Genomic DNA, 19,511 nt, shown 5'->3' on the forward strand with positions numbered 1-19,511 from the left:
CCAGACTGTTGTTATGATGTCATATAGGGCAGTCTGTGCACAAACGCCACCCTCCCTCAGCATTTCGCTTGGGAGATCATCTCTGCCCGCTGCCTTTCCTGATCTCAGACTCGGGATCGCCTTCAGTACTTCCTCAACAGATGGCACTTCAGCCAGCCACTCACAGGGGGTGACTTCTTCCAATATTTGAGGCACCGCAGCCTCAGCAGGGTCATCCTCACTTTGTGCCACGATGTTTTCCTGGCTGAGGGATTTTCCCTCCTCCAGGACCTCACAGAAATGCTCGGCAAATCTGCAAACCTGTTTGGGGGTCGGAGGTTGGATCACCGTTTTTCCCCTAATGATGTTAATAGGTGTGGTGCTGCAAGTTACTTTTTTGATGGAGTTAAATAGAGATTTGTGATCGCGGGCCACTGAGGCAGACTCCATCTCCTCAGCAACCCGCGACCACCACCCATCCTTGCAGCGCCTCACGGCTCTCCGAACCTCTGAGCGAAGGCTGTGATAAGCCTCCTCATTCTCTGACGTGGGATTCTGCAGCCGATGACAGTGGGCCTGTCGCTTTTTCTCAATCATCCTGAACACCTCCTCTGTCAGCCTGGGTCTCTGGGGAGGTCTGGACCGCGTACTCAAAGCAGCCATTGCAGTTGCATGAGTCACAGTCCTAAACCTTGCCCATTTACCCTCGACATCAGGAGGAGTGGGGGGCGATGCCAACCCCAGCCGCAGGCGATGATGAAATTCTCTCTTGCAACTTTCATCAGATAACTGAGACCAGGCCACTTTTGGTTGGAATGGGGTCCTGGGTGTACACCCACCACCGGAGCGGAAGAATGGCAGGCGCATCTTACAGATGACAGGTCGATGGTCAGAGGGCAGATCAGCTCCACGGTAGGTCCTGGTGTCAAGGACATGGGCTCGCATCCGCTGGTCCGTCACTATGTAGTCCAGCAGATGTTCTTGCTTGGATCCGGCATGCATTCATGGTGTTGTGTGGATGCGCCGATGCCGGAACAGCGTGTTGGTAATTACAAGCCCATTGGCTGCACAAAAATCTAGCAGCCTCCTACCGTTGTTATTAAGCTGATCGGGCCCATGCCCTCCAATCACTCCAGACCAGGTGCCAGCATCATGACCAACTCGGGCATTGAAGTCACCCAACAAGATGACTCTTTCCCGAGGGGCCACTTTAGCCAGCACCTGTGACAGGAGGTCATAGAAGGCATCTGACTCATCGGCTTTGCCTGCATCCCTCCACGGATGTTCGTCTTCGGTGGGGGCATAACTAACCACGACCACCAATCCTCACCTCCGATTGATGGGAAGGCGAGCCTAAAGTAGCCTGGGGCTTACAGCTTCCCACACCTCACCGCCACGCTCCCACGCCACCTTCATTCTTTTGTTCAAAAGGAGAGCCACACCCTGTTGTTTGGCAGTCTGCTGCCCCGAGTAGGGACTGTCCACTCCTCATGGTGGCAGGAGCCAGAACCGGTCCACCGGACCTCCTGAATGCCACAGAGATCCAGGCGGTACCGGTCCAGCTCCCGACAGAGGAGTGGCAGCCTCTCCTCCGCAGTGAGCGTTCGAACATTCCACGTGGCCAAACGAAGTGGCTTTTTGTTGTTTCTGGAAGAGCCCCGAGGGTTGAGATTCACACACCCACACACCTACACACACACCTACACACACACCTACACACACACACACCTACACACACACCTACACACACACACCTACACACACACACACCTACACCCACACACCTACATACACAGACACCCACACACACCTACAACAACAACAACCGCCATTCGCCACTAAGCGGCGGTGACGTCACCACGACGCTTGTGCCAGGCTATGTGCACCCTGAGGCCACGTGAAGTGTCGAACGCCCGCTGGCAGGAGGTCACGGGGCAGACCCAGGTGCCACGGGTCGACTGACTGAGATGACTGGCTGATGCACCACCTGTGCCCCCTACTGTGCCAACCAGCTGTGCTTTAGCCACCCAGCGCTCCGCTCGTTGATCTGAGCGTCGCTCCTCCGCCCTCCGTTGTTGTTGGAGGGCGACTACCTCCAACTGCCAAGTAGCATCCTTCACGAGCCTCCTCCACAGAGGCCGATCTTGACACCGCTGGTACCAGTCATCGGCAAGTCCACTCAGCTCCACGTCCTCCTGTACCACATCACTCCATCTCTTCTCTAGCCCGTGCCGCGCCCGCTTAGCCCCCTCAATCCGGCCAAACAAAAGCTGTTTCGGCATGCGGTGGCTGGGCATGCGGGCTAAATGACCCAGCCATCGCAGCCTTGCCCGCCGGAGGAGCTCACCGATGGGACCTTGCCCAGATCTTTCAAGGATTTGTGAGCTCCTCACACAATCCAGTCTGGTTAAACCCAGGATGGATCGCAGGCAGGCCAGCCTAAATGTTTCTAACCGGCGAAGATGTTCCATTAGGGGGGTCCACGTTTCGCAAGCATAGAGAAGGGAGGGAATGACCGTGGCCGAGAAGACCTGAAGCTTAGTGCGGAGCGACAGACCAGGTAGCTTCCACACAGCGTTACGCAACCGATGAAAAGATATTGCCGCTCGACTGATTCGGAGTGAGACCTCTGCTGTTAAACTGGAGCCAGTCATAAGCACACTGCCCAGGTATGGGAAACTCTCCTCTCTCTCCACAACTGCCCCATCACCGATTGGGAGTTGTGGGGGTGGAGTGTCCGATGGTACAAAATTCCCAGGCAGGTGCTTAGTTTTGGTGGGGCTGATGGTAAGGCCCCACCTCTTAGTGGCACGCTCCAGTCTCAGCAGCAGCGTCTCCAACTCCTCCTCTGACTGAGCAGCTATTACCAAGTCATCAGCATACATAACGTGGTTGAGCAATAGGGAGCCATCCCTTGTCCGCACCCGGGCATCGATCAGCCTCCCATTTTATCTGTACCATATGGAGATTCCCCCGGTACAGCTATTGAAGGCTTCACGAACTACGTGGTCAAAATAGATGTTAAATAATGTGGGAGCCAGAGGACATCCCTTTCGCACCCCAAGGTGTACAGGGAATGGCTCTGACTCCCGGCCACGTAGTTTTACCCGGGCCCGCTCACCATCATGAAGGTCCTTAATGATCGTGAGCAGAGGGTCAGGTACTCCAAAAGCACGAAGAACAACCCAGAGCCCAGGCCTACTGATGGTATCATAGGCCTTGACCAGGTCAATAAAGCAAAGATGTAGGTCTTGTTGGAATTCCCTACACCTCTGCTGTAGCAGACGGACAGAAAATATGGCATCTGTGCAGGACCGCCCTTTCCTTAAACCGCATTGGGGTTCCGCAAGCCTCTCCTCAGCGTGCCTGGCAAGGCAATGTTGAATAATCCTTGCCAGGACCTTTCCCGGCACACTGAGGAGTGAGATGCCCCTGTAGTTGTTACAGTCTGTGTGGTCCCCCGTCTTAAAAAGGGGGACCACTAGGGCATCCTTCCAATCCTGCGGAACCCGTCCAGTGGTCCAGACTGTTGTTATGATGTCATATAGGGCACTCTGTGCACAAACGCCACCCTCCCTCAGCATTTCACTTGGGAGATCATCTCTGCCCACTGCCTTTCCTGGTCTCAGACTCCGGATCGCCTTCAGTACTTCCTCAACAGATGGCACCTCAGCCAGCCACTCACAGGGGTGACTTCTTCCAATATTTGAGGCACCGCAGCCTCAGCAGGGTCATCCTCACTTTGTGCCACGATGTTTTCCTGGCTGAGGGATTTTCCCTCCCCCAGGACCTCACAGAAATGCTCAGCAAATCTGCAAACCTGTTCCTGGGGGTCGGAGATTGGATCCCCATTTTTTCCCCTAATGATGGTAATAGGTGTGGCGCTGCAGGTTACTTTTTTGATGGAGTTAAATAGAGATTTGTGATCACGGGCCACTGAGGCAGACTCCATCTCCTCAGCAACCCGCGACCACCACCCATCCTTGCAGTGCCTCACGGCTCTCCGAACCTCCGAGCGAAGGCTGCGATAAGCCTCCTCATTCTCTGACGTGGGATTCTGCAGCCGATGACAGTGGGCCTGTCGCTTTTTCTCAACCATCCTGAACACCTCCTCTGTCAGCCAGGGTCTCTGGGGAGGTCTGGACCGCGTACCCAAAGCAGCCATTGCAGCTGCATGAGTCACAGTCCTAAACCTCGCCCATTTACCCTCGACATCAGGAGGAGTCGGGGACGATGCCAATCCCAGCCGCAAGCGATGATGAAATTCTCGCTTGCAACTTTCATCAGATAACTGAGACCAGGCCACTTTAGGTTGGAATGGGGTCCTGGGTGTACACCCACCACCGGAGTGGAAGAATGGCAGGCGCATCTTACAGATGACTAGTCGATGGTCAGAGGGCAGATCAGCTGCATGGTAGGTCCTGGTGTCAAGGACATGGGCTCGCATCCGCTGGTCCGTCACTATGTAGTCCAGCAGATGTTCTTGCTTGGACCCGGCATGCATCCATGATGTTGTGTGGATGCGCCGATGCCGGAACAGCATGTTGGTAATTACAAGCCCATGGGCTGCACAAAAATCTCGCAGCCTCCTACCGTTGTTATTGAGCTGATCTGGCCCATGACCTCCAATCACTCCAGACCAGGTGCTAGCATTATGACCAACTCGGGCATTGAAGTCACCCAACATGATGACTCTATCCCAAGGGGCCACTTTAGCCAGCACCTGTGACAGGAGGTCATAGAAGGCATCTGACTCATCGGCTTTGCCTGCATCCCTCCACAGATGTTCATCATCGGTGGGGGCATAAGTAACCACGACCACCATTCCTCGCCTCCGGTTGATGGGAAGGCGAGCCCAAAGTAGCCTGGGGCTTACAGCTTCCCACACCTCACCGCCACGCTCCCATGCCCCCTTCATTCTTTTGTTCAAAAGAAGAGCCACACCCTGTTGTTTGGCAGTCTGCTGCCCCGAGTAGAGGACTGTCCGCCCCTCATGGTGGCAGGAGCCAGAACCGGTCCACCGGACCTCCTGAATGCCGCAGAGATCCAGGCGTTACCGGTCCAGCTCCCGACAGAGGAGTGGCAGCCTCTCCTCTGCAGTGAGCCTTCGAACATTCCACGTGGCCACCCGTAATGGCTTTTCGTTGTTTCTGGAGTAGCCCTGACAGTAGATATTCAATCTCCTCGCTCCGCCAATTGGGGTTTGGCCAGGAGACGTCATAGACACCTGGCCCCCCGGGGCCTCCGGCACAAGTTTATTAGTTATATACTTAATTCGCGGTTTAGTGGTAATTATTTGAAGGTGGAGGGGTTACCAGCCCATCGCACCCGTCCAGAGCCCCCGTTTAGCCTCTGTGGTGGACACAGACGCCATGAGGGGAGGAGCCAATCGAAATTGGACCTCCCCCCACAGCACTGTCCACGACAAAGTTGCCCGTCCGGCACCCACACACACAGACACCCACACACCTGCACACACACACCTACACACACCTATACACACCCACAGACACCCACACACACAGACACCCACACACCTGCCACACACACCTACACACACACACCTACACAGACACACACCTACACACACCTACACACACGCACCTACATACACACACCTACACACACACCTACACACACCCACACACACAGACATCCACACACCTGCACACACACACAGCTTTACACACAAAGACCCCCCGTGTAGCCTTAACAGGCTGTAGGGGCAAGTGCTGTCAGCGAGCAGCTCCTGTGAATGCCGGCACTGTGGCACACGAGGGGGTGGGTGGTAGTGGTGGTAGTGGTGGGTGGTAGTCGTAGTGATGGTGGGTGGTAGTGGTGGTAGTGGTGGGTGGGTGGTAGTGGGTGAGTGGTAGTCGTTGTGATGGTGGGTGGTAGTGGTGGTCGTGGTGGTAGTGGGTGAGTGGTAGTCGTAGTGATGGTGGGTGATAGTGGTGGGTGGGTGGCAGTGGTGGGTGGGTGGTGGTAGTAGTGGGTGGTAGTGGTAGTAGTGGGTAGTGGTAGTAGTGGGTAGTGGTGGGTGGCAGTGGGTGGTAGTGGTGGGTGGGTGGTAGTGGTGGTAGTGGTGGGTGGGTGGTAGTGGGTGAGTGGTAGTCGTAGTGATGGTGGGTGGTAGTGGTGGTAGTGGGTGAGTGGTAGTCGTAGTGGTAGTGATGGTGGGTGGTAGTGGTGGGTGGGTGGTAGTGGTGGGTGGCCGGTAGTGGTGCTGGTGGTGGATGGTCGTGGTGGGTGGGTCAGTGGTAATAGTGGTGGGTGGTGGTAGTAGTAATAGTGGTGGGTGGTGGTAGTAGTAGTGGGTGGGTGGTATAGTGGTTGTAGTGGGTGGTAGTGGTGGGTAGTAGTGGTAGTGGTGATAGTGGGTTGTAGTGGTGGGTGGGTGAGTAGTAGTCGTAGTGATTGTGGGTGATTGTGGTGGTGGGTGGGTGGTAGTGGTGGGTGGGTGGCAGTGGTGGGTGGGTGGTGGTAGTAAGTGGGTGGTAGTGGTAGTAGTGGGTGGCAGTGGGTGGTAGTGGTGGGTGGGTGGTAGTGGGTGAGTGGTAGTCGTAGTGATGGTGGGTGGTAGTGGTGGTAGTGGTGGTAGTGGGTGAGTGGTAGTCGTAGTGGTGGTAGTGGTGGTAGTGGTAGTGATGGTGGGTGGTAGTGGTGGGTGGGTGGTAGTGGTGCTGGTGGTGGATGGTAGTGATGGGTGGGTCAGTGGTAATAGTGGTGGGTGGTGGTATTATTAATAGTGGTGGGTGGTGGTAGTAGTAGTAGTGGGTGGGTGGTATAGTGGTAGTAGTGGGTGGTAGTGGTGGTAGTGGGTGGTAGTGGTGGGTGGGTGAGTAGTAGTCCTAGTGATTGTGGGTGATTGTGGTGGTAGTGGTGGGTGGGTGTAGTGGTGGTAGTGGTGGTAGTGGTGGTAGTAGTGGGTGGTAGTGGTGGGTAGTAGTGGTGGGTAGTAGTGATAGTGGTGGGTGGGTGAGTAGTAGTCGTAGTGATTGTGGGTGATTGTTTTGGTAGTGGTGGGTGGGTGGTAGTGGTGGGTGGGTGGTAGTGGTGGGTGGGTGGTAGTGGTAGGTGGGTGGTAGTGCTGGTAGTGCTGGGTGGTAGTGGTGGGTAGTAGTGGTAGTGGTGGTAGTGGTGGGTGGGTGAGTAGTAGTCGTAGTGATTGTGGGTGATTGTGGTGGTAGTGGTGGGTCGGTGGTAGTGGTAGGTGGGTGGTAGTGGTGGTAGTAGTGGGTGGTAGTGGTGGGTAGTAGTGGTGGGTAGTAGTGGTAGTAGTGGTAGTGGTGGGTGGGTGAGTAGTGGTCGTAGTGATTGTGGGTGATTGTTTTGGTAGTGGTGGGTGGTAGTGGTGGGTGGGTGGGTGGTAGTTGTGGGTGGTGGTGGTGGGTGGTAGTGGTAGTAGTGGGTAGTGGTGGGTAGGTGGTAGTGGTGGTAGTGGGTGAGTGGTAGTCGTAGTGGTGGGTGGGTGGTAGTGGTGGGTGGGTGGTAGTGGTGGTGGTAGTAGTGGGTGGTAGTGGTAGTAGTGGGTGGTGGTAGTGGGTGGTGGTAGTGGGTGGTAGTAGTGGGTGGTAGTGGTGGGTGTGTTGTTGTCACTTTCTGATCACGTGTGCCCCCTCTAACTGGACACCTGTGAGACACACAAAGAGCTTTACGGATTTTCTGATTGTGGTGGTGAATGATTGAGTGGGCGTGGCTTCACGAGCATAACATTTAAATGATCATCCAGAGGCGGAGCCTGGAGAGGAAGAGGCGGGGCCTGGAAAGGAAAAGGCGGAGCCTGGGGGAGATGGGGCGGGGCCTGGAGAGGAAGAGGCGGAGCCTGGAGGAGAGGAGGCAGGGACTGGTGGAGGGGAGGCGGGGCCTGGAAGGGAGGGGGTGGGGCCTGAAAATGGTAATGACCCTAGTGCAGGTGAGTGGGTGATGTGGTGAGTGGGTGGGTGGGTGGGTGAGTGGGTGAGTAGGTGGGTGGGTGAGTGGGTGGGTGAGTGGGTGGGTGGGTGAGTGGGTGGGTGGGTGAGTGGGTGGGTGAGTGGGTGGGTGGGTGAGTGGGTGGGTGGGTGGGTGAGTGGGTGGGTGAGTGGGTGGGTGGGTGAGTGGGTGGGTGAGTGGGTGGGTGGGTGAGTGGGTGGGTGAGTGGGTGGGTGAGTGGGTAAGTGGGTGAGTGGGTGAGTGGGTGGGTGAGTGGGTGATTGGGTGGGTGAGTGGGTGGGTGGGTGATTGGGTGGGTGAGTGGGTGGGTGGGTGAGTGGGTGGGTGGGTGAGTGGGTGGGTGGGTGAGTGGGTGGGTGGGTGAGTGGGTGGGTGAGTGGGTGAGTGGGTGGGTGAGTGGGTGAGTGGGTGGGTGAGTGGGTGAGTGGGTGGGTGAGTGGGTAAGTGGGTGGGTGAGTGAGTGGGTGGGTGAGTGGGTGGGTGGGTGAGTGGGTGGGTGGGTGAGTGGGTGGGTGGGTGGGTGGGTGAGTGGGTGGGTGAGTGGGTGAGTGGGTGGGTGAGTGGGTAAGTGGGTGGGTGAGTGAGTGAGTGAGTGGGTGGGTGAGTGGGTGGGTGGGTGGGTGAGTGGGTGGGTGGGTGGGCATTGACGATGTTGACTCTCGTTTCAAACAGAACCGTCTGCGGGGACATTGAAGGCCGATGGCGATGATGGTGGTGGCAGTGGTGATGGTGGTGATGGTGGTGGTGACGGTGATGGTGGTGGCAGTGGTGATGGTGGTGATGGTGGTGATGGTGGTGGCAGTGGTGATGGTGGTGGTGACGGTGGTGACGGTGGTGGTGATGGCGGTGATGGTGTCAAGGTTGGCGCGATGGAAGCACCAAACCGAGGAGACGCTGGAAGTAAGAGCGGTAGGCGGGGCTGATGCAGAACTTCACGATGGCCGTGTGGAAGACACCCACCCACCCTATCACTCACTCACCCACTCACCCACCCACTCACCCACCCACTCACCCACTCACTCACCCACTCACTCACCCACTCACTCACCCACTCACTCACCCACTCACTCACCCACCCACTCACCCACACACTCACTCACCCACTCACTCACCCACTCACTCACCCACCCACTCACCCACTCACTCACCCACTCACCCACTCACTCACTCACTCACCCACCCACTCACCCACACACTCACTCACCCACTCACTCACCCACTCACTCACCCACCCACTCACCCACTCACTCACTCACTCACCCACTCACTCACTCACTCACCCACCCACTCACCCACACACTCACTCACCCACTCACTCACCCACTCACTCACCCACTCACTCACCCACTCACCCACCCACTCACCCACCCACTCACCCACCCACTCACCCACCCACTCACCCACCCACTCACCCACCCACTCACCCACCCACTCACCCCCCCACCCCCCCCACCAGGTGTGTGTGCGGTGATCCCACCGGACCAGCAGCTGTACACGGAGAGCTTCTGTGGGGTTTGCCAGTCGCAGCTGCAGCCGCAGCTCAGCCAAGAACACTACCTGGTCAGCCACCACCATTAATCACTCATCTCTGGTGGTGGTGGTGGTGGTGATGTGGTGATGGTGGTGGTGGTGTGGTGATGTGGTGATGGTGGTGTGGTGGTGGTGGTGATGGTGGTGATGTGGTGATGGTGATGGTGGTGGTGGTGGTGATGGTGGTGATGTGGTGATGGTGGTGGTGATGGTGGTGATGGTGATGGTGGTGATGGTGATGGTGGTGATGGTGGTGATGGTGATGGTGGTGATGGTGTTGATGGTGATGGTGGTGATGGTGGTGATGGTGGTGGTGGTGATGATGGTGGTGATGGTGATTATGATGATGATGGTGATGATGGTGGTGATGGTGGTGATGGTAATGGTGGTGATGGTGATGGTGGTGATGGTGGTGATGGTGGTGGTGGTGATGGTGATGGTGGTGGTGGTGATGGTGGTGGTGGTGATGGTGGTGATGGTGGTGATGGTGATGATGGTGGTGATGGTGGTGATGGTGATGATGGTGGTGATGGTGATGATGGTGGTGATGGTGGTGATGGTGGTGATGGTGATGGTGGTGGTGGTGATGGTGGTGATGGTGGTGATGGTGATGATGATGGTGGTGATGGTGGTGATGGTGATGGTGGTGATGGTGGTGATGATGATGGTGGTGATGGTGGTGATGGTGGTGATGGTGGTGATGATGGTGGTGATGGTGGTGGTGGTGATGATGGTGGTGATGGTGATGGTGGTGATGGTGGTGATGGTGGTGGTGGTGATGATGGTGGTGGTGGTGATGATGGTGGTGATGGTGATGGTGGTGATGGTGGTGATGGTGATGGTGGTGATGGTGGTGATGGTGGTGATGGTGGTGATGATGGTGGTGATGGTGGTGGTGGTGATGATGATGGTGATGGTGGTGATGGTGGTGATGGTGATAGTGGTGATGGTGGTGATGGTGATGGTGGTGATGGTGGTGATGGTGATGGCACCACCTTTGTATCTCCAGAGCAAGAAGCACGCACAGAAGGTGAGGAACTACATCTTCAATCAGGGGCTCGGGATCTCCACTCACACCAAGGGCAAGGTGAGAGCCTCGGTCACTCACTCACTCACTCACCCACTCACTCACTCTCACTCACTCACTCAGTCACCCGCTCACTCACCCACTCACTCACTCACGCACTCGCTCAGTCACCCGCTCACCCGCTCACTCACTCACTCACCCACTCACTCACTCACTCACCCGCTCACCCGCTCACTCACCCACTCGCTTACCCGCTCACTCGCTCACCCGCTCACTCGCTCACTCGCTCACTCACTCACCCACTCACTCACCCACTCGCTCACTCACTCACTCACCCACTCACTCACTCACTCACCCACCCACTCGCTCACTCACCCACTTACCCACTCACTCGCTCACTCACACACTCACTCACTCACTCACCCACTCGCTCACTCACTCACTCACTCACCCACCCACTCACTCACTCACCCACTCGCTCACTCACTCACCCGTTCACTCGCTCACTCACTCACTCACCCACTCACTCACCCACTCGCACTCACTCACCCGCTCACTCACTCGCTGACGGCGTTAAAGATCATTACGTGAAGGGATTTGGCCTTGGAACGGGCAGCAAAGCGTTTGTTTGCAAGGCAATTTTTAGAAATGGCACGAACAGGAACGATACAAAACCACCCCACCCACCCCACCCACCCACCCACCGCGTGGAATGGAAGTGAAATAATGGACGAGAATGGAACGTAAGGAAATAAAATTGTCACGACGTTTCGGGCCACGACACGAGTAGCCTTCCTCGGGCAGAGGGACGGAACTGGGTGGGTTGGAGCGGTGAGCCTTGACAAAGTCCGAGTTTTACACATCAGCAGAAAGAGAATTTGGCATTGAAGTAGCCGTGTTAACGCGATAGTTTGGCAGGGTGTTGAAGTCGTGAATTGGCGTGTAACTGGGAGATTAGCACGATGTTAGTGTGAGGGATTTAGCATGTGACTGGTCACGGAAGTGGCTATGTTAAAGTCAGAGTTTACACATCAACAGGAGAATTTAGCATTGAAGTAGCCGTGTTAATGTGAGAGATTAGCAGGGTGTTAAAGTCAGAAATTAGCATGTAACTGGTATATTAGCATGTTAATGTGAGTAATTAGCATGTGACTGGTCACGGAAGTAGCTATGTTAAAGTCAGAGTTTACATATCAACAGAGGAGTTTAGCATTGAAGTAGCCGTGTTAATGTGTTGGATTAGCAGGGTGTTAAAGTCAGAAATTAGCATGTAACTGGGAGATTAGCACGATGTTAGTGTGAGGGATTTAGCATGTAACTTGTCACGGAAGTGGCTATGTTAATGTCAGAGTTTACACATCAACAGAAGGATTTAGCATTGAAGTAGCCGTGTTAATGTGATAGATTAGCAGGGTGTTAAAGTCAGAAATTAGCATGTAACTGGGAGATTAGCACGATGTTAGTGTGAGGGATTTAGCATGTGACTGGTCACAGAAATAGATGTTAAAGTAAAGGCCTACACATCCACAGAGCTTTAATGAACGCTGTTAAGATTCGTAGCGACTTTTAAGCTGGTTGGGAGAAGTGAGGCACCTTGACAAAGGGTTTACATATCAAATAGCTGAGGGATTAGCTTGTGACTGGTCACGGGAAATGGCTATGTTAAAGTCAAAACCTACACATCCACAGAGGCAACTAGTAATTTAGCATTGAAATAGCTAAGGGATTAGCTTGTGACTGGTCACAGAAATATATGTTAAAGTAAAGGCCTACACATCCACGTGAGGCACCTTGACAAAGGGGTTTACACATCAAATAGCTGAGGGATTAGCTTGTGACTGGTCACGGGAATGGCTATGTTAAAGTCAAAACCTACACATCCACAGAGGCAACTAGTAATTTAGCATTGAAATAGCTAAGGGATTAGCTTGTGACTGGTCACAGAAATATATGTTAAAGTAAAGGCCTACACATCCACATGAGGCACCTTGACAAAGGGGTTTATATATCAAATAGCTGAGGGATTAGCTTGTGACTGGTCACGGGAATGGCTATGTTAAAGTCAAAACCTACACATCCACAGAGGCAACTAGTAATTTAGCATTGAAATAGCTAAGGGATTAGCTTGTGACTGGTCACAGAAATATATGTTAAAGTAAAGGCCTACACATCCACAGAGCTTTAATGAACGCTGTTAAGATTCGTAGCGACTTTTAAGCTGGTTGGGAGAAGTGAGGCACCTTGACAAAGGGGCTTTACATATCAAATAGCTGAGGGATTAGCTTGTGACTGGTCACGGGAATGGCTATGTTAAAGTCAAAACCTACACATCCACAGAGGCAACTAGTAATTTAGCATTGAAATAGCTAAGGGATTAGCTTGTGCAAATAGCTGAGGGATTAGCTTGTGACTGGTCACGCCATTTCCGTGACCAGTCACAAGCTAATCCCTCAGCTATTTGATATGTAAACCCCCTTTGTCAAGGTGCCTCACTTCTCCCAAACCAGCTTAAAAGTCGCTACGAATCTTAATATCGTCCATTGAAGCTCTGTGGATGTGTAGGCCTTTACTTTAACATCTATTTCTGTGACCAGTCACAAGCTAATCCCTTAGCTATGTCAATGCTAAATTACTAGTTGCCTCTGTGGATGTGTAGGTTTTGACTTTAACATAGCCATTTCCTGTGACCAGTCACAAGCTAATCCCTCAGCTATTTGATATGTAAAGCCCCTTTGTCAAGGTGCCTCACTTCTCCCAAACCAGCTTAAAAGTCGCTACGAATCTTAACATCGTCCATTGAAGCTCTGTGGATGTGTAGGCCTTTACTTTAACATCTATTTCTGTGACCAGTCACAAGCTAATCCCTTAGCTATATCAATGCTAAATTACTAGTTGCCTCTGTGGATGTGTAGGTTTTTACTTTAACATAGCCATTCTTGTGACCAGTCACAAGCTAATCCCTTAGCTATTTCAATGCTAAATTACTAGTTGCCTCTGTGGATGTGTAGGTTTTGACTTTAACCTAGCCATTCCCGTGACCAGTCACAAGCTAATCCCTCAGCTATTTCAATGCTAAATTACTAGTTGCCTCTGTGGATGTGTAGGTTTTGACTTTAACATAGCCATTCCTGTGACCAGTCACAAGCTAATCCCTTAGCTATATCAATGCTAAATTACTAGTTGCCTCTGTGGATGTGTAGGTTTTGGACTTCAACATAGCCATTCCCGTGACCAGTCACAAGCTAATCCCTCAGCTATTTGATATGTAAACCCCCTTTGTCAAGGTGCCTCACTTCTCCCAAACCAGCTTAAAAGTCGCTACGAATCTTAACGTCGTCCATTGAAGCTCCGTTCGTCCCGACAGGTTCTGTACCTTTCACCTGAAGACGGCCGCTTGCGTTGTGGCCGAAACGTCGTGAGGATTTTATCGTGTTATTTTATTATTTCATAATTGTATTCTTTTATTCCACGTGGTGGTGGTGACCTTACCGAAAGAACCAAAGAAGACGAAAATCCTCGCAGTCACGAAAGCTTTCAAATCGAAAACGTTTCGTCCGCCGGAGGACGAAACGCCTGACCGTTTCGCAAAAACCTCGCTCCTGCCACAAACACCCCCCACCCTTCCCCCCACCCCCCCCTCCGCAACGCAGCGCCAGAGGGAGCAGCTGCTCGCTCCACCCGCCGGGCAGCAGCAGCAGCAGCAGGGGCAGCAGGAGCAGCAGCAGGGGCAGCAGCAGCAGGGGCAGGAGGAGGAGCAGGAGCAGGAGCGGCAGCGGCGGGCCAACCTTTACTGCTCGCTGTGCAACGTCACGTTCACGTCGCCTGCCAACGCCAGGAGCCACTACGCGGGCCGACCGCACGCCAAGAAGCAGCAGAAGCGCGACCTCATGGTGGCTCAGCAGGAGGCTCAGCAGGAGGCTGAGCAGGCGGCTCAGCAGGTGGCTGAGCAGGCGGCTGAGCAGGCGGTGGAAGTCGGCGGAGAGGCGGAGTCGGGTGAGCGGCGCAGAGCAGCGGTCGGTGTCGTTACACGTGGGGGTGTGTGGGTGGGTGTGGTTGGGTGAGTGTGGGTGTGTGGGTGGGTGTGGGTGGGTGTGGGTGGGTGTGTGGGTGGGTGGGTGTGTGTGTGGGGTGTGTGTGTGGGTGGGTGGGTGAGTGTGTGTGTGGGTGGGTGGGTGGGTGTGTGGGTGTGTGGGTGGGTGGGTGTGGGTGGGTGTGGGTGTGGATGGGTGTGGGTGGGTGAGTGTGGGTGTGGGTGGGTGAGTGTGGGTGGGTGAGTGTGGGTGTGTGTGGTTGTGTGGGTGTGGGTGGGTGTGTGTGGGTGGGTTTGTGTGTGGGTGTGTGTGGGTGGGTGTGTGGGTGTGGTGTGTGTGGGTGTGTGTGTGTGTGGGTGTGTGGGTGGGTGTGTGTGGGTGGGTGGGTGTGGGTGGGTGAGTGTGGGTGTGTGTGGGTGGGTGTGGGTGGGTGAGTGTGGGTGTGTGTGGTTGTGTGGGTGGGTGTGGGTGTGTGTGTGTGTGGGTGGGTGTGAGTGTGGGTGGGTGTGTGTGTGTGGGTGGGTGGGTGTGAGTGTGGGTGGGTGGGTGTGAGTGTGGGTGGGTGTGTGTGTGGGTGGGTGGGTGTGAGTGTGGGTGGGTGGGTGTGAGTGTGAGTGTCTGTGGGTGTGGGTGGGTGTGAGTGTGGGTGAGTGTGAGTGTGGGTGGGTGTGTGTGTGTGGGTTCGGCAAAACAACCCCCTACCTCCTCGCGGTGCTGGACGGGCAACTCTGTCGTGGACAGTGCTGTGGGGGGAGATCCAATTTTGATTGGCTCCTCCCCTCATGGCATATGTGTCCACCACAGGGGCTAAATGGGGGCTCTGGACGGGTGCGAGGGGCTGGTAACCCCTCCATCTTCAATTAATTACCACGAAACCACGAGTTAAACTGAAATATGTAACTAATAAGCTTGTGTCGGAGGCCCCGGGGGGCCAAGCGTCTATGATGTCTCCTGGCCAAACCCCAATTGGCGGAGCCAGGAGATTGAATACCTACCCGCGGGGCTACTCCAGAAACAACGAAAAGCCACTACGGGTGGCCACGTGGAATGTTCGAACGCTCACTGCGGAGGAGAGGCTGCCACTCCTCTGTCGGGAGCTGGACCGGTACCGCCTGGATCTATGCGGCATTCCAGGAGGTCCGGTGGACCGGCTCTGGCTCCTGCCACCATGAGGGGTGGACAGTCCTCTACTCGGGGCAGCAGACTGCCAAACAACAGGGTGTGGCTGTTCTTTTGAACAAAAGAATGAAGGGGGCGTGGGAGCGTGGCGGTGAGGTGTGGGAAGCTGTAAGCCCCAGGCTACTTTGGGCTCGCCTTCCCATCAACCGGAGGCGAGGAATGGTGTTCGTGGTTACTTATGCCCCCACCGAAGATGAACATCCGTGGAGGGATGCAGGCAAAGCCGATGAGTCAGATGCCTTCTATGACCTCCTGTCACAGGTGCTGGCTAAAGTGGCCCCTCGGGATAGAGTCATCATGTTGGGTGACTTCAATGCCCGAGTTGGTCATGATACTGGCACCTGGTCTGGAGTGATTGGAGGGCATGGGCCAGATCAGCTCAATAACAACGGTAGGAGGCTGCTAGATTTTTGTGCAGCCCATGGGCTTGTAATTACCAACACGCTGTTCCGGCATCGGCGCATCCACACAACATCATGGATGCATGCCGGGTCCAAGCAAGAACATCTGCTGGACTACATAGTGACGGACCAGCGGATGCGAGCCCATGTCCATGACACCAGGACCTACCGTGGAGCTGATCTGCCCTCTGACCATCGACTAGTCATCTGTAAGATGCGCCTGCCATTCTTCCACTCCGGTGGTGGGTGTACACCCAGGACCCCATTCCGACCTAAAGTGGCCTGGTCTAAGTTATCTGATGAAAGTTGCAAGCGAGAATTTCATCATCGCTTGCGGCTGGGATTGGCATCGTCCCCGACTCCTCCTGATGTCGAGGGTAAATGGGCGAGGTTTAGGACTGTGACTCATGCAGCTGCAATGGCTGCTTTAGGTACGTGGTCCAGACCTCCCCAGAGACCCTGGCTGACAGAGGAGGTGTTCAGGATGGTTGAGAAAAAGCGACAGGCCCACTGTCATCGGCTACAGAATCCCACGTCAGAGAATGAGGAGGCTTACCGCAGCCTTCGCTCGGAGGTTCGGAGAGCCGTGAGGCGCTGCAAGGATGGGTGGTGGTCGCGGGTTGCTGAGGAGATGGAGTCTGCCTCAGTGGCCCATGATCACAAATCTCTATTTTACTCCAACAAAAAAGTAACCTGCAGCGCCACACCTATTACCATCATTAGGTCAAAAAACGGTGATCCAATCTCCGACCCCCAGGAACAGGTTTGCAGATTTGCTGAGCATTTCTGTGAGTTCCTGGGGGAGGGAAAATCCCTCAGCCAGGAAAACATCGTGGTACATAAGTGAGGATGACCCTGCTGAGGCTGCGGTGCCTGAAATATTAGAAGAAGTCACCCCCTGTGAGTGGCTGGCTGAGGTGCCATCTGTTGAGGAAGTACTGAAGGCGATCCGGAGTCTGAGACCAGGAAAGGCAGCGGGCAGAGATGATCTCCCAAGCGAAATGCTGAGGGAGGGTGGCGTTTGTGCACAGACTGCCCTATATGACATCATAACAACAGTCTGGACCACTGGACGGGTTCCGCAGGATTGGAAGGATGCCCTGGTGGTCCCCCTTTTTAAGAAGGGGGACCGCACAGACTGTAACAACTACAGGGGCATCTCACTCCTCAGTGTGCCGGGAAAGGTCCTGGAAAGGATTATTCAGCATCGCCTTGCCAGGCACGCTGAGGAGAGGCTTGCGGAGCCCCAATGCGGTTTCAGGAAAGGGCGGTCCTGCACAGATGCCATATTTTATGTCCGTCTGCTACAGCAGAGGTGTAGGGAATTCCAACAAGACCTACATCTCTGCTTTATTGACCTGATCAAGGCCTATGATACCATCAGTAGGCCTGGGCTCTGGGTTGTTCTTGTGCTTTTGGAGTACCTGACCCTCTGCTCACGATCATTAAGGACCTTCATGATGGTGAGCGGGCCCGGGTAAAACTACGTGGCCGGGAGTCAGAGCCATTTCCTGTTAACCTTCGGGTGCGACAGGGATGTCCTCTGGCTCCCACATTATTTAACATCTATTTTGACCACGTAGTTCGTGAAGCCTTCAATAGCTGTACCGGGGGAATCTCCATATGGTACAGATATAATTGGAGGCTGATCGATGCCCGGGTGCGGTCAAGGGATGGCTCCCTATTGCTCAACCACGTTATGTATGCTGATGATTTGGTAATAGCTGCTCAGTCAGAGGAGGAGACGCTGCTGCTGAGACTGGAGCGTGCCACTAAGAGGTGGGGCCTTACCATCAGCCCCACCAAAACTAAGCACCTGCCTGGGTATTTTGCACCATCGGACACTCCACCCCCACAACTCCCAATCGGTGATGGGGCAGTTGTGGAGAGAGTGGAGAGTTTCCCATACCTGGGCAGTGTGCTTATGACTGGCTCCAGTTTAACAGCAGAGGTCTCACTCCGAATCAGTCGAGCGGCAATATCTTTTCATCGGTTGCGTAACGCTGTGTGGAAGCTGCCTGGTCTGTCGCTCCGCACTAAGCTTCAGGTCTTCTCGGCCACGGTCATTCCCTCCCTTCTCTACGCTTGCGAAACGTGGACCCCCCTAATGGAACATCTTCGCCGGTTAGAAACATTTAGGCTTGCCTGCCTACAATCCATCCTGGGTTTAACCAGACTGGATCGTGTGAGGAGCTCACAAATCCTTGAAAGATCTGGGCAAGGTCCCATCGGTGAGCTCCTCCGGCGGGCAAGGCTGCGATGGCTGGGTCATGTAGCCCGCATGCCCAGCCACCGCATGCCGAAACAGCTTTTGTTCGGCCGGATCGAGGGGGCTAAGTGGGCGCGGCACGGGCTAGAGAAGAGATGGAGTGATGTGGTACAGGAGGACGTGGAGCTGAGTGGACTTGGCAATGACTGGTACCAGCGGTGTCAAGATCGGCCTCTGTGGAGGAGGCTCGTGAAGGATGCTACTGGGCATTTGGAGGCAGTCGCCCTCCAACAACAACGGAGGCGGAGGAGCGACGCTCAGAACAACGAGCGGAGCGCCGGGTGGCTAAAGCACAGCAGGTTGGCACAGTAGGGAGCACAGGTGGTGCATCAGCCAGTCATCTCAGTCAGTCGACCCTGTGGCACCTGGGTCTGCCCCGTGACCTCCTGCCAGCGGGCGTTCAACACTTCACGTGGCCTCAGGGTGCACATAGCCTGGCACAAGCGTCGTGGTGATGTCACCGCCACTTAGTGGCGAATGGTCGGTTGTTGTTGTTGTTGTTCCTCGTTTAATTGGCTATGCCCCCATATCCTCCCCCCCTCCTCCTCCACCCACTAATGTGGTGGTGACACCACCACCATCACCACCATCACAACCACCACCATCACCACCACCACCACAACCACCATCACCACCACCATCACAACCACCACCATCACAACCACCACAACCACCAACATCACAACAACCACCACCACCACCATCACAACCACCACCATCACAACCACCACCATCACAACCACCACAACCACCAACATCACAACCACCACAACCACCACTACAACCACCATCACAACCACCACCACAACCACCACCATCACAACCACCACCATCACAACCACAACCACCACAACCACCACCATCACAACCACCACCATCACAACCACCATCAACCACCACTACCATCAAACCCACCACCCACCACAACCACCACCACCATCACAACCACCACCATCACAACCACCACCATCACAACAACCACCATCACCACCACCATCACAACAACCACCATCACCACCACCATCACAACAACCACCATCACCACCACCATCACAACAACCACCATCACCACCACCACAACAACCACCATCACCACCACCACAACAACCACCATCACCACCACCACAACAACCACCATCACCACCACCATCACAACAACC

General features: G+C 54.7%; 1 protein-coding gene across 1 annotated transcript in view; it reads left to right on the forward strand.

Moving 5' to 3' along the window:
* LOC116938179 (uncharacterized) overlaps window positions 1-14,528 on the forward strand; it is a gene marked incomplete at its 3' end in the record, with an annotated part of 40,022 nt that extends 25,494 nt beyond the window's left edge. Inside the window, exons 2-6 of the mRNA XM_076064595.1 lie at window positions 7,712-7,894; window positions 8,587-8,814; window positions 9,371-9,474; window positions 10,454-10,531; window positions 14,122-14,528. Coding sequence (XP_075920710.1) covers window positions 7,712-7,894; window positions 8,587-8,814; window positions 9,371-9,474; window positions 10,454-10,531; window positions 14,122-14,528 — 1,000 coding nt within the window. The remainder of the gene's footprint in view (window positions 1-7,711; window positions 7,895-8,586; window positions 8,815-9,370; window positions 9,475-10,453; window positions 10,532-14,121) is intronic.
* Between the last annotated feature and the right edge of the window lie 4,983 nt (window positions 14,529-19,511).

This window comes from Petromyzon marinus, unplaced genomic scaffold, assembly GCF_048934315.1.
Source record: "Petromyzon marinus isolate PM22_M1 ecotype Great Lakes invasive population unplaced genomic scaffold, UKy_Petmar_22M1.pri1.0 PM_Scaffold_54, whole genome shotgun sequence".
NCBI classification, from domain to species: domain Eukaryota; kingdom Metazoa; phylum Chordata; class Hyperoartia; order Petromyzontiformes; family Petromyzontidae; genus Petromyzon; species Petromyzon marinus.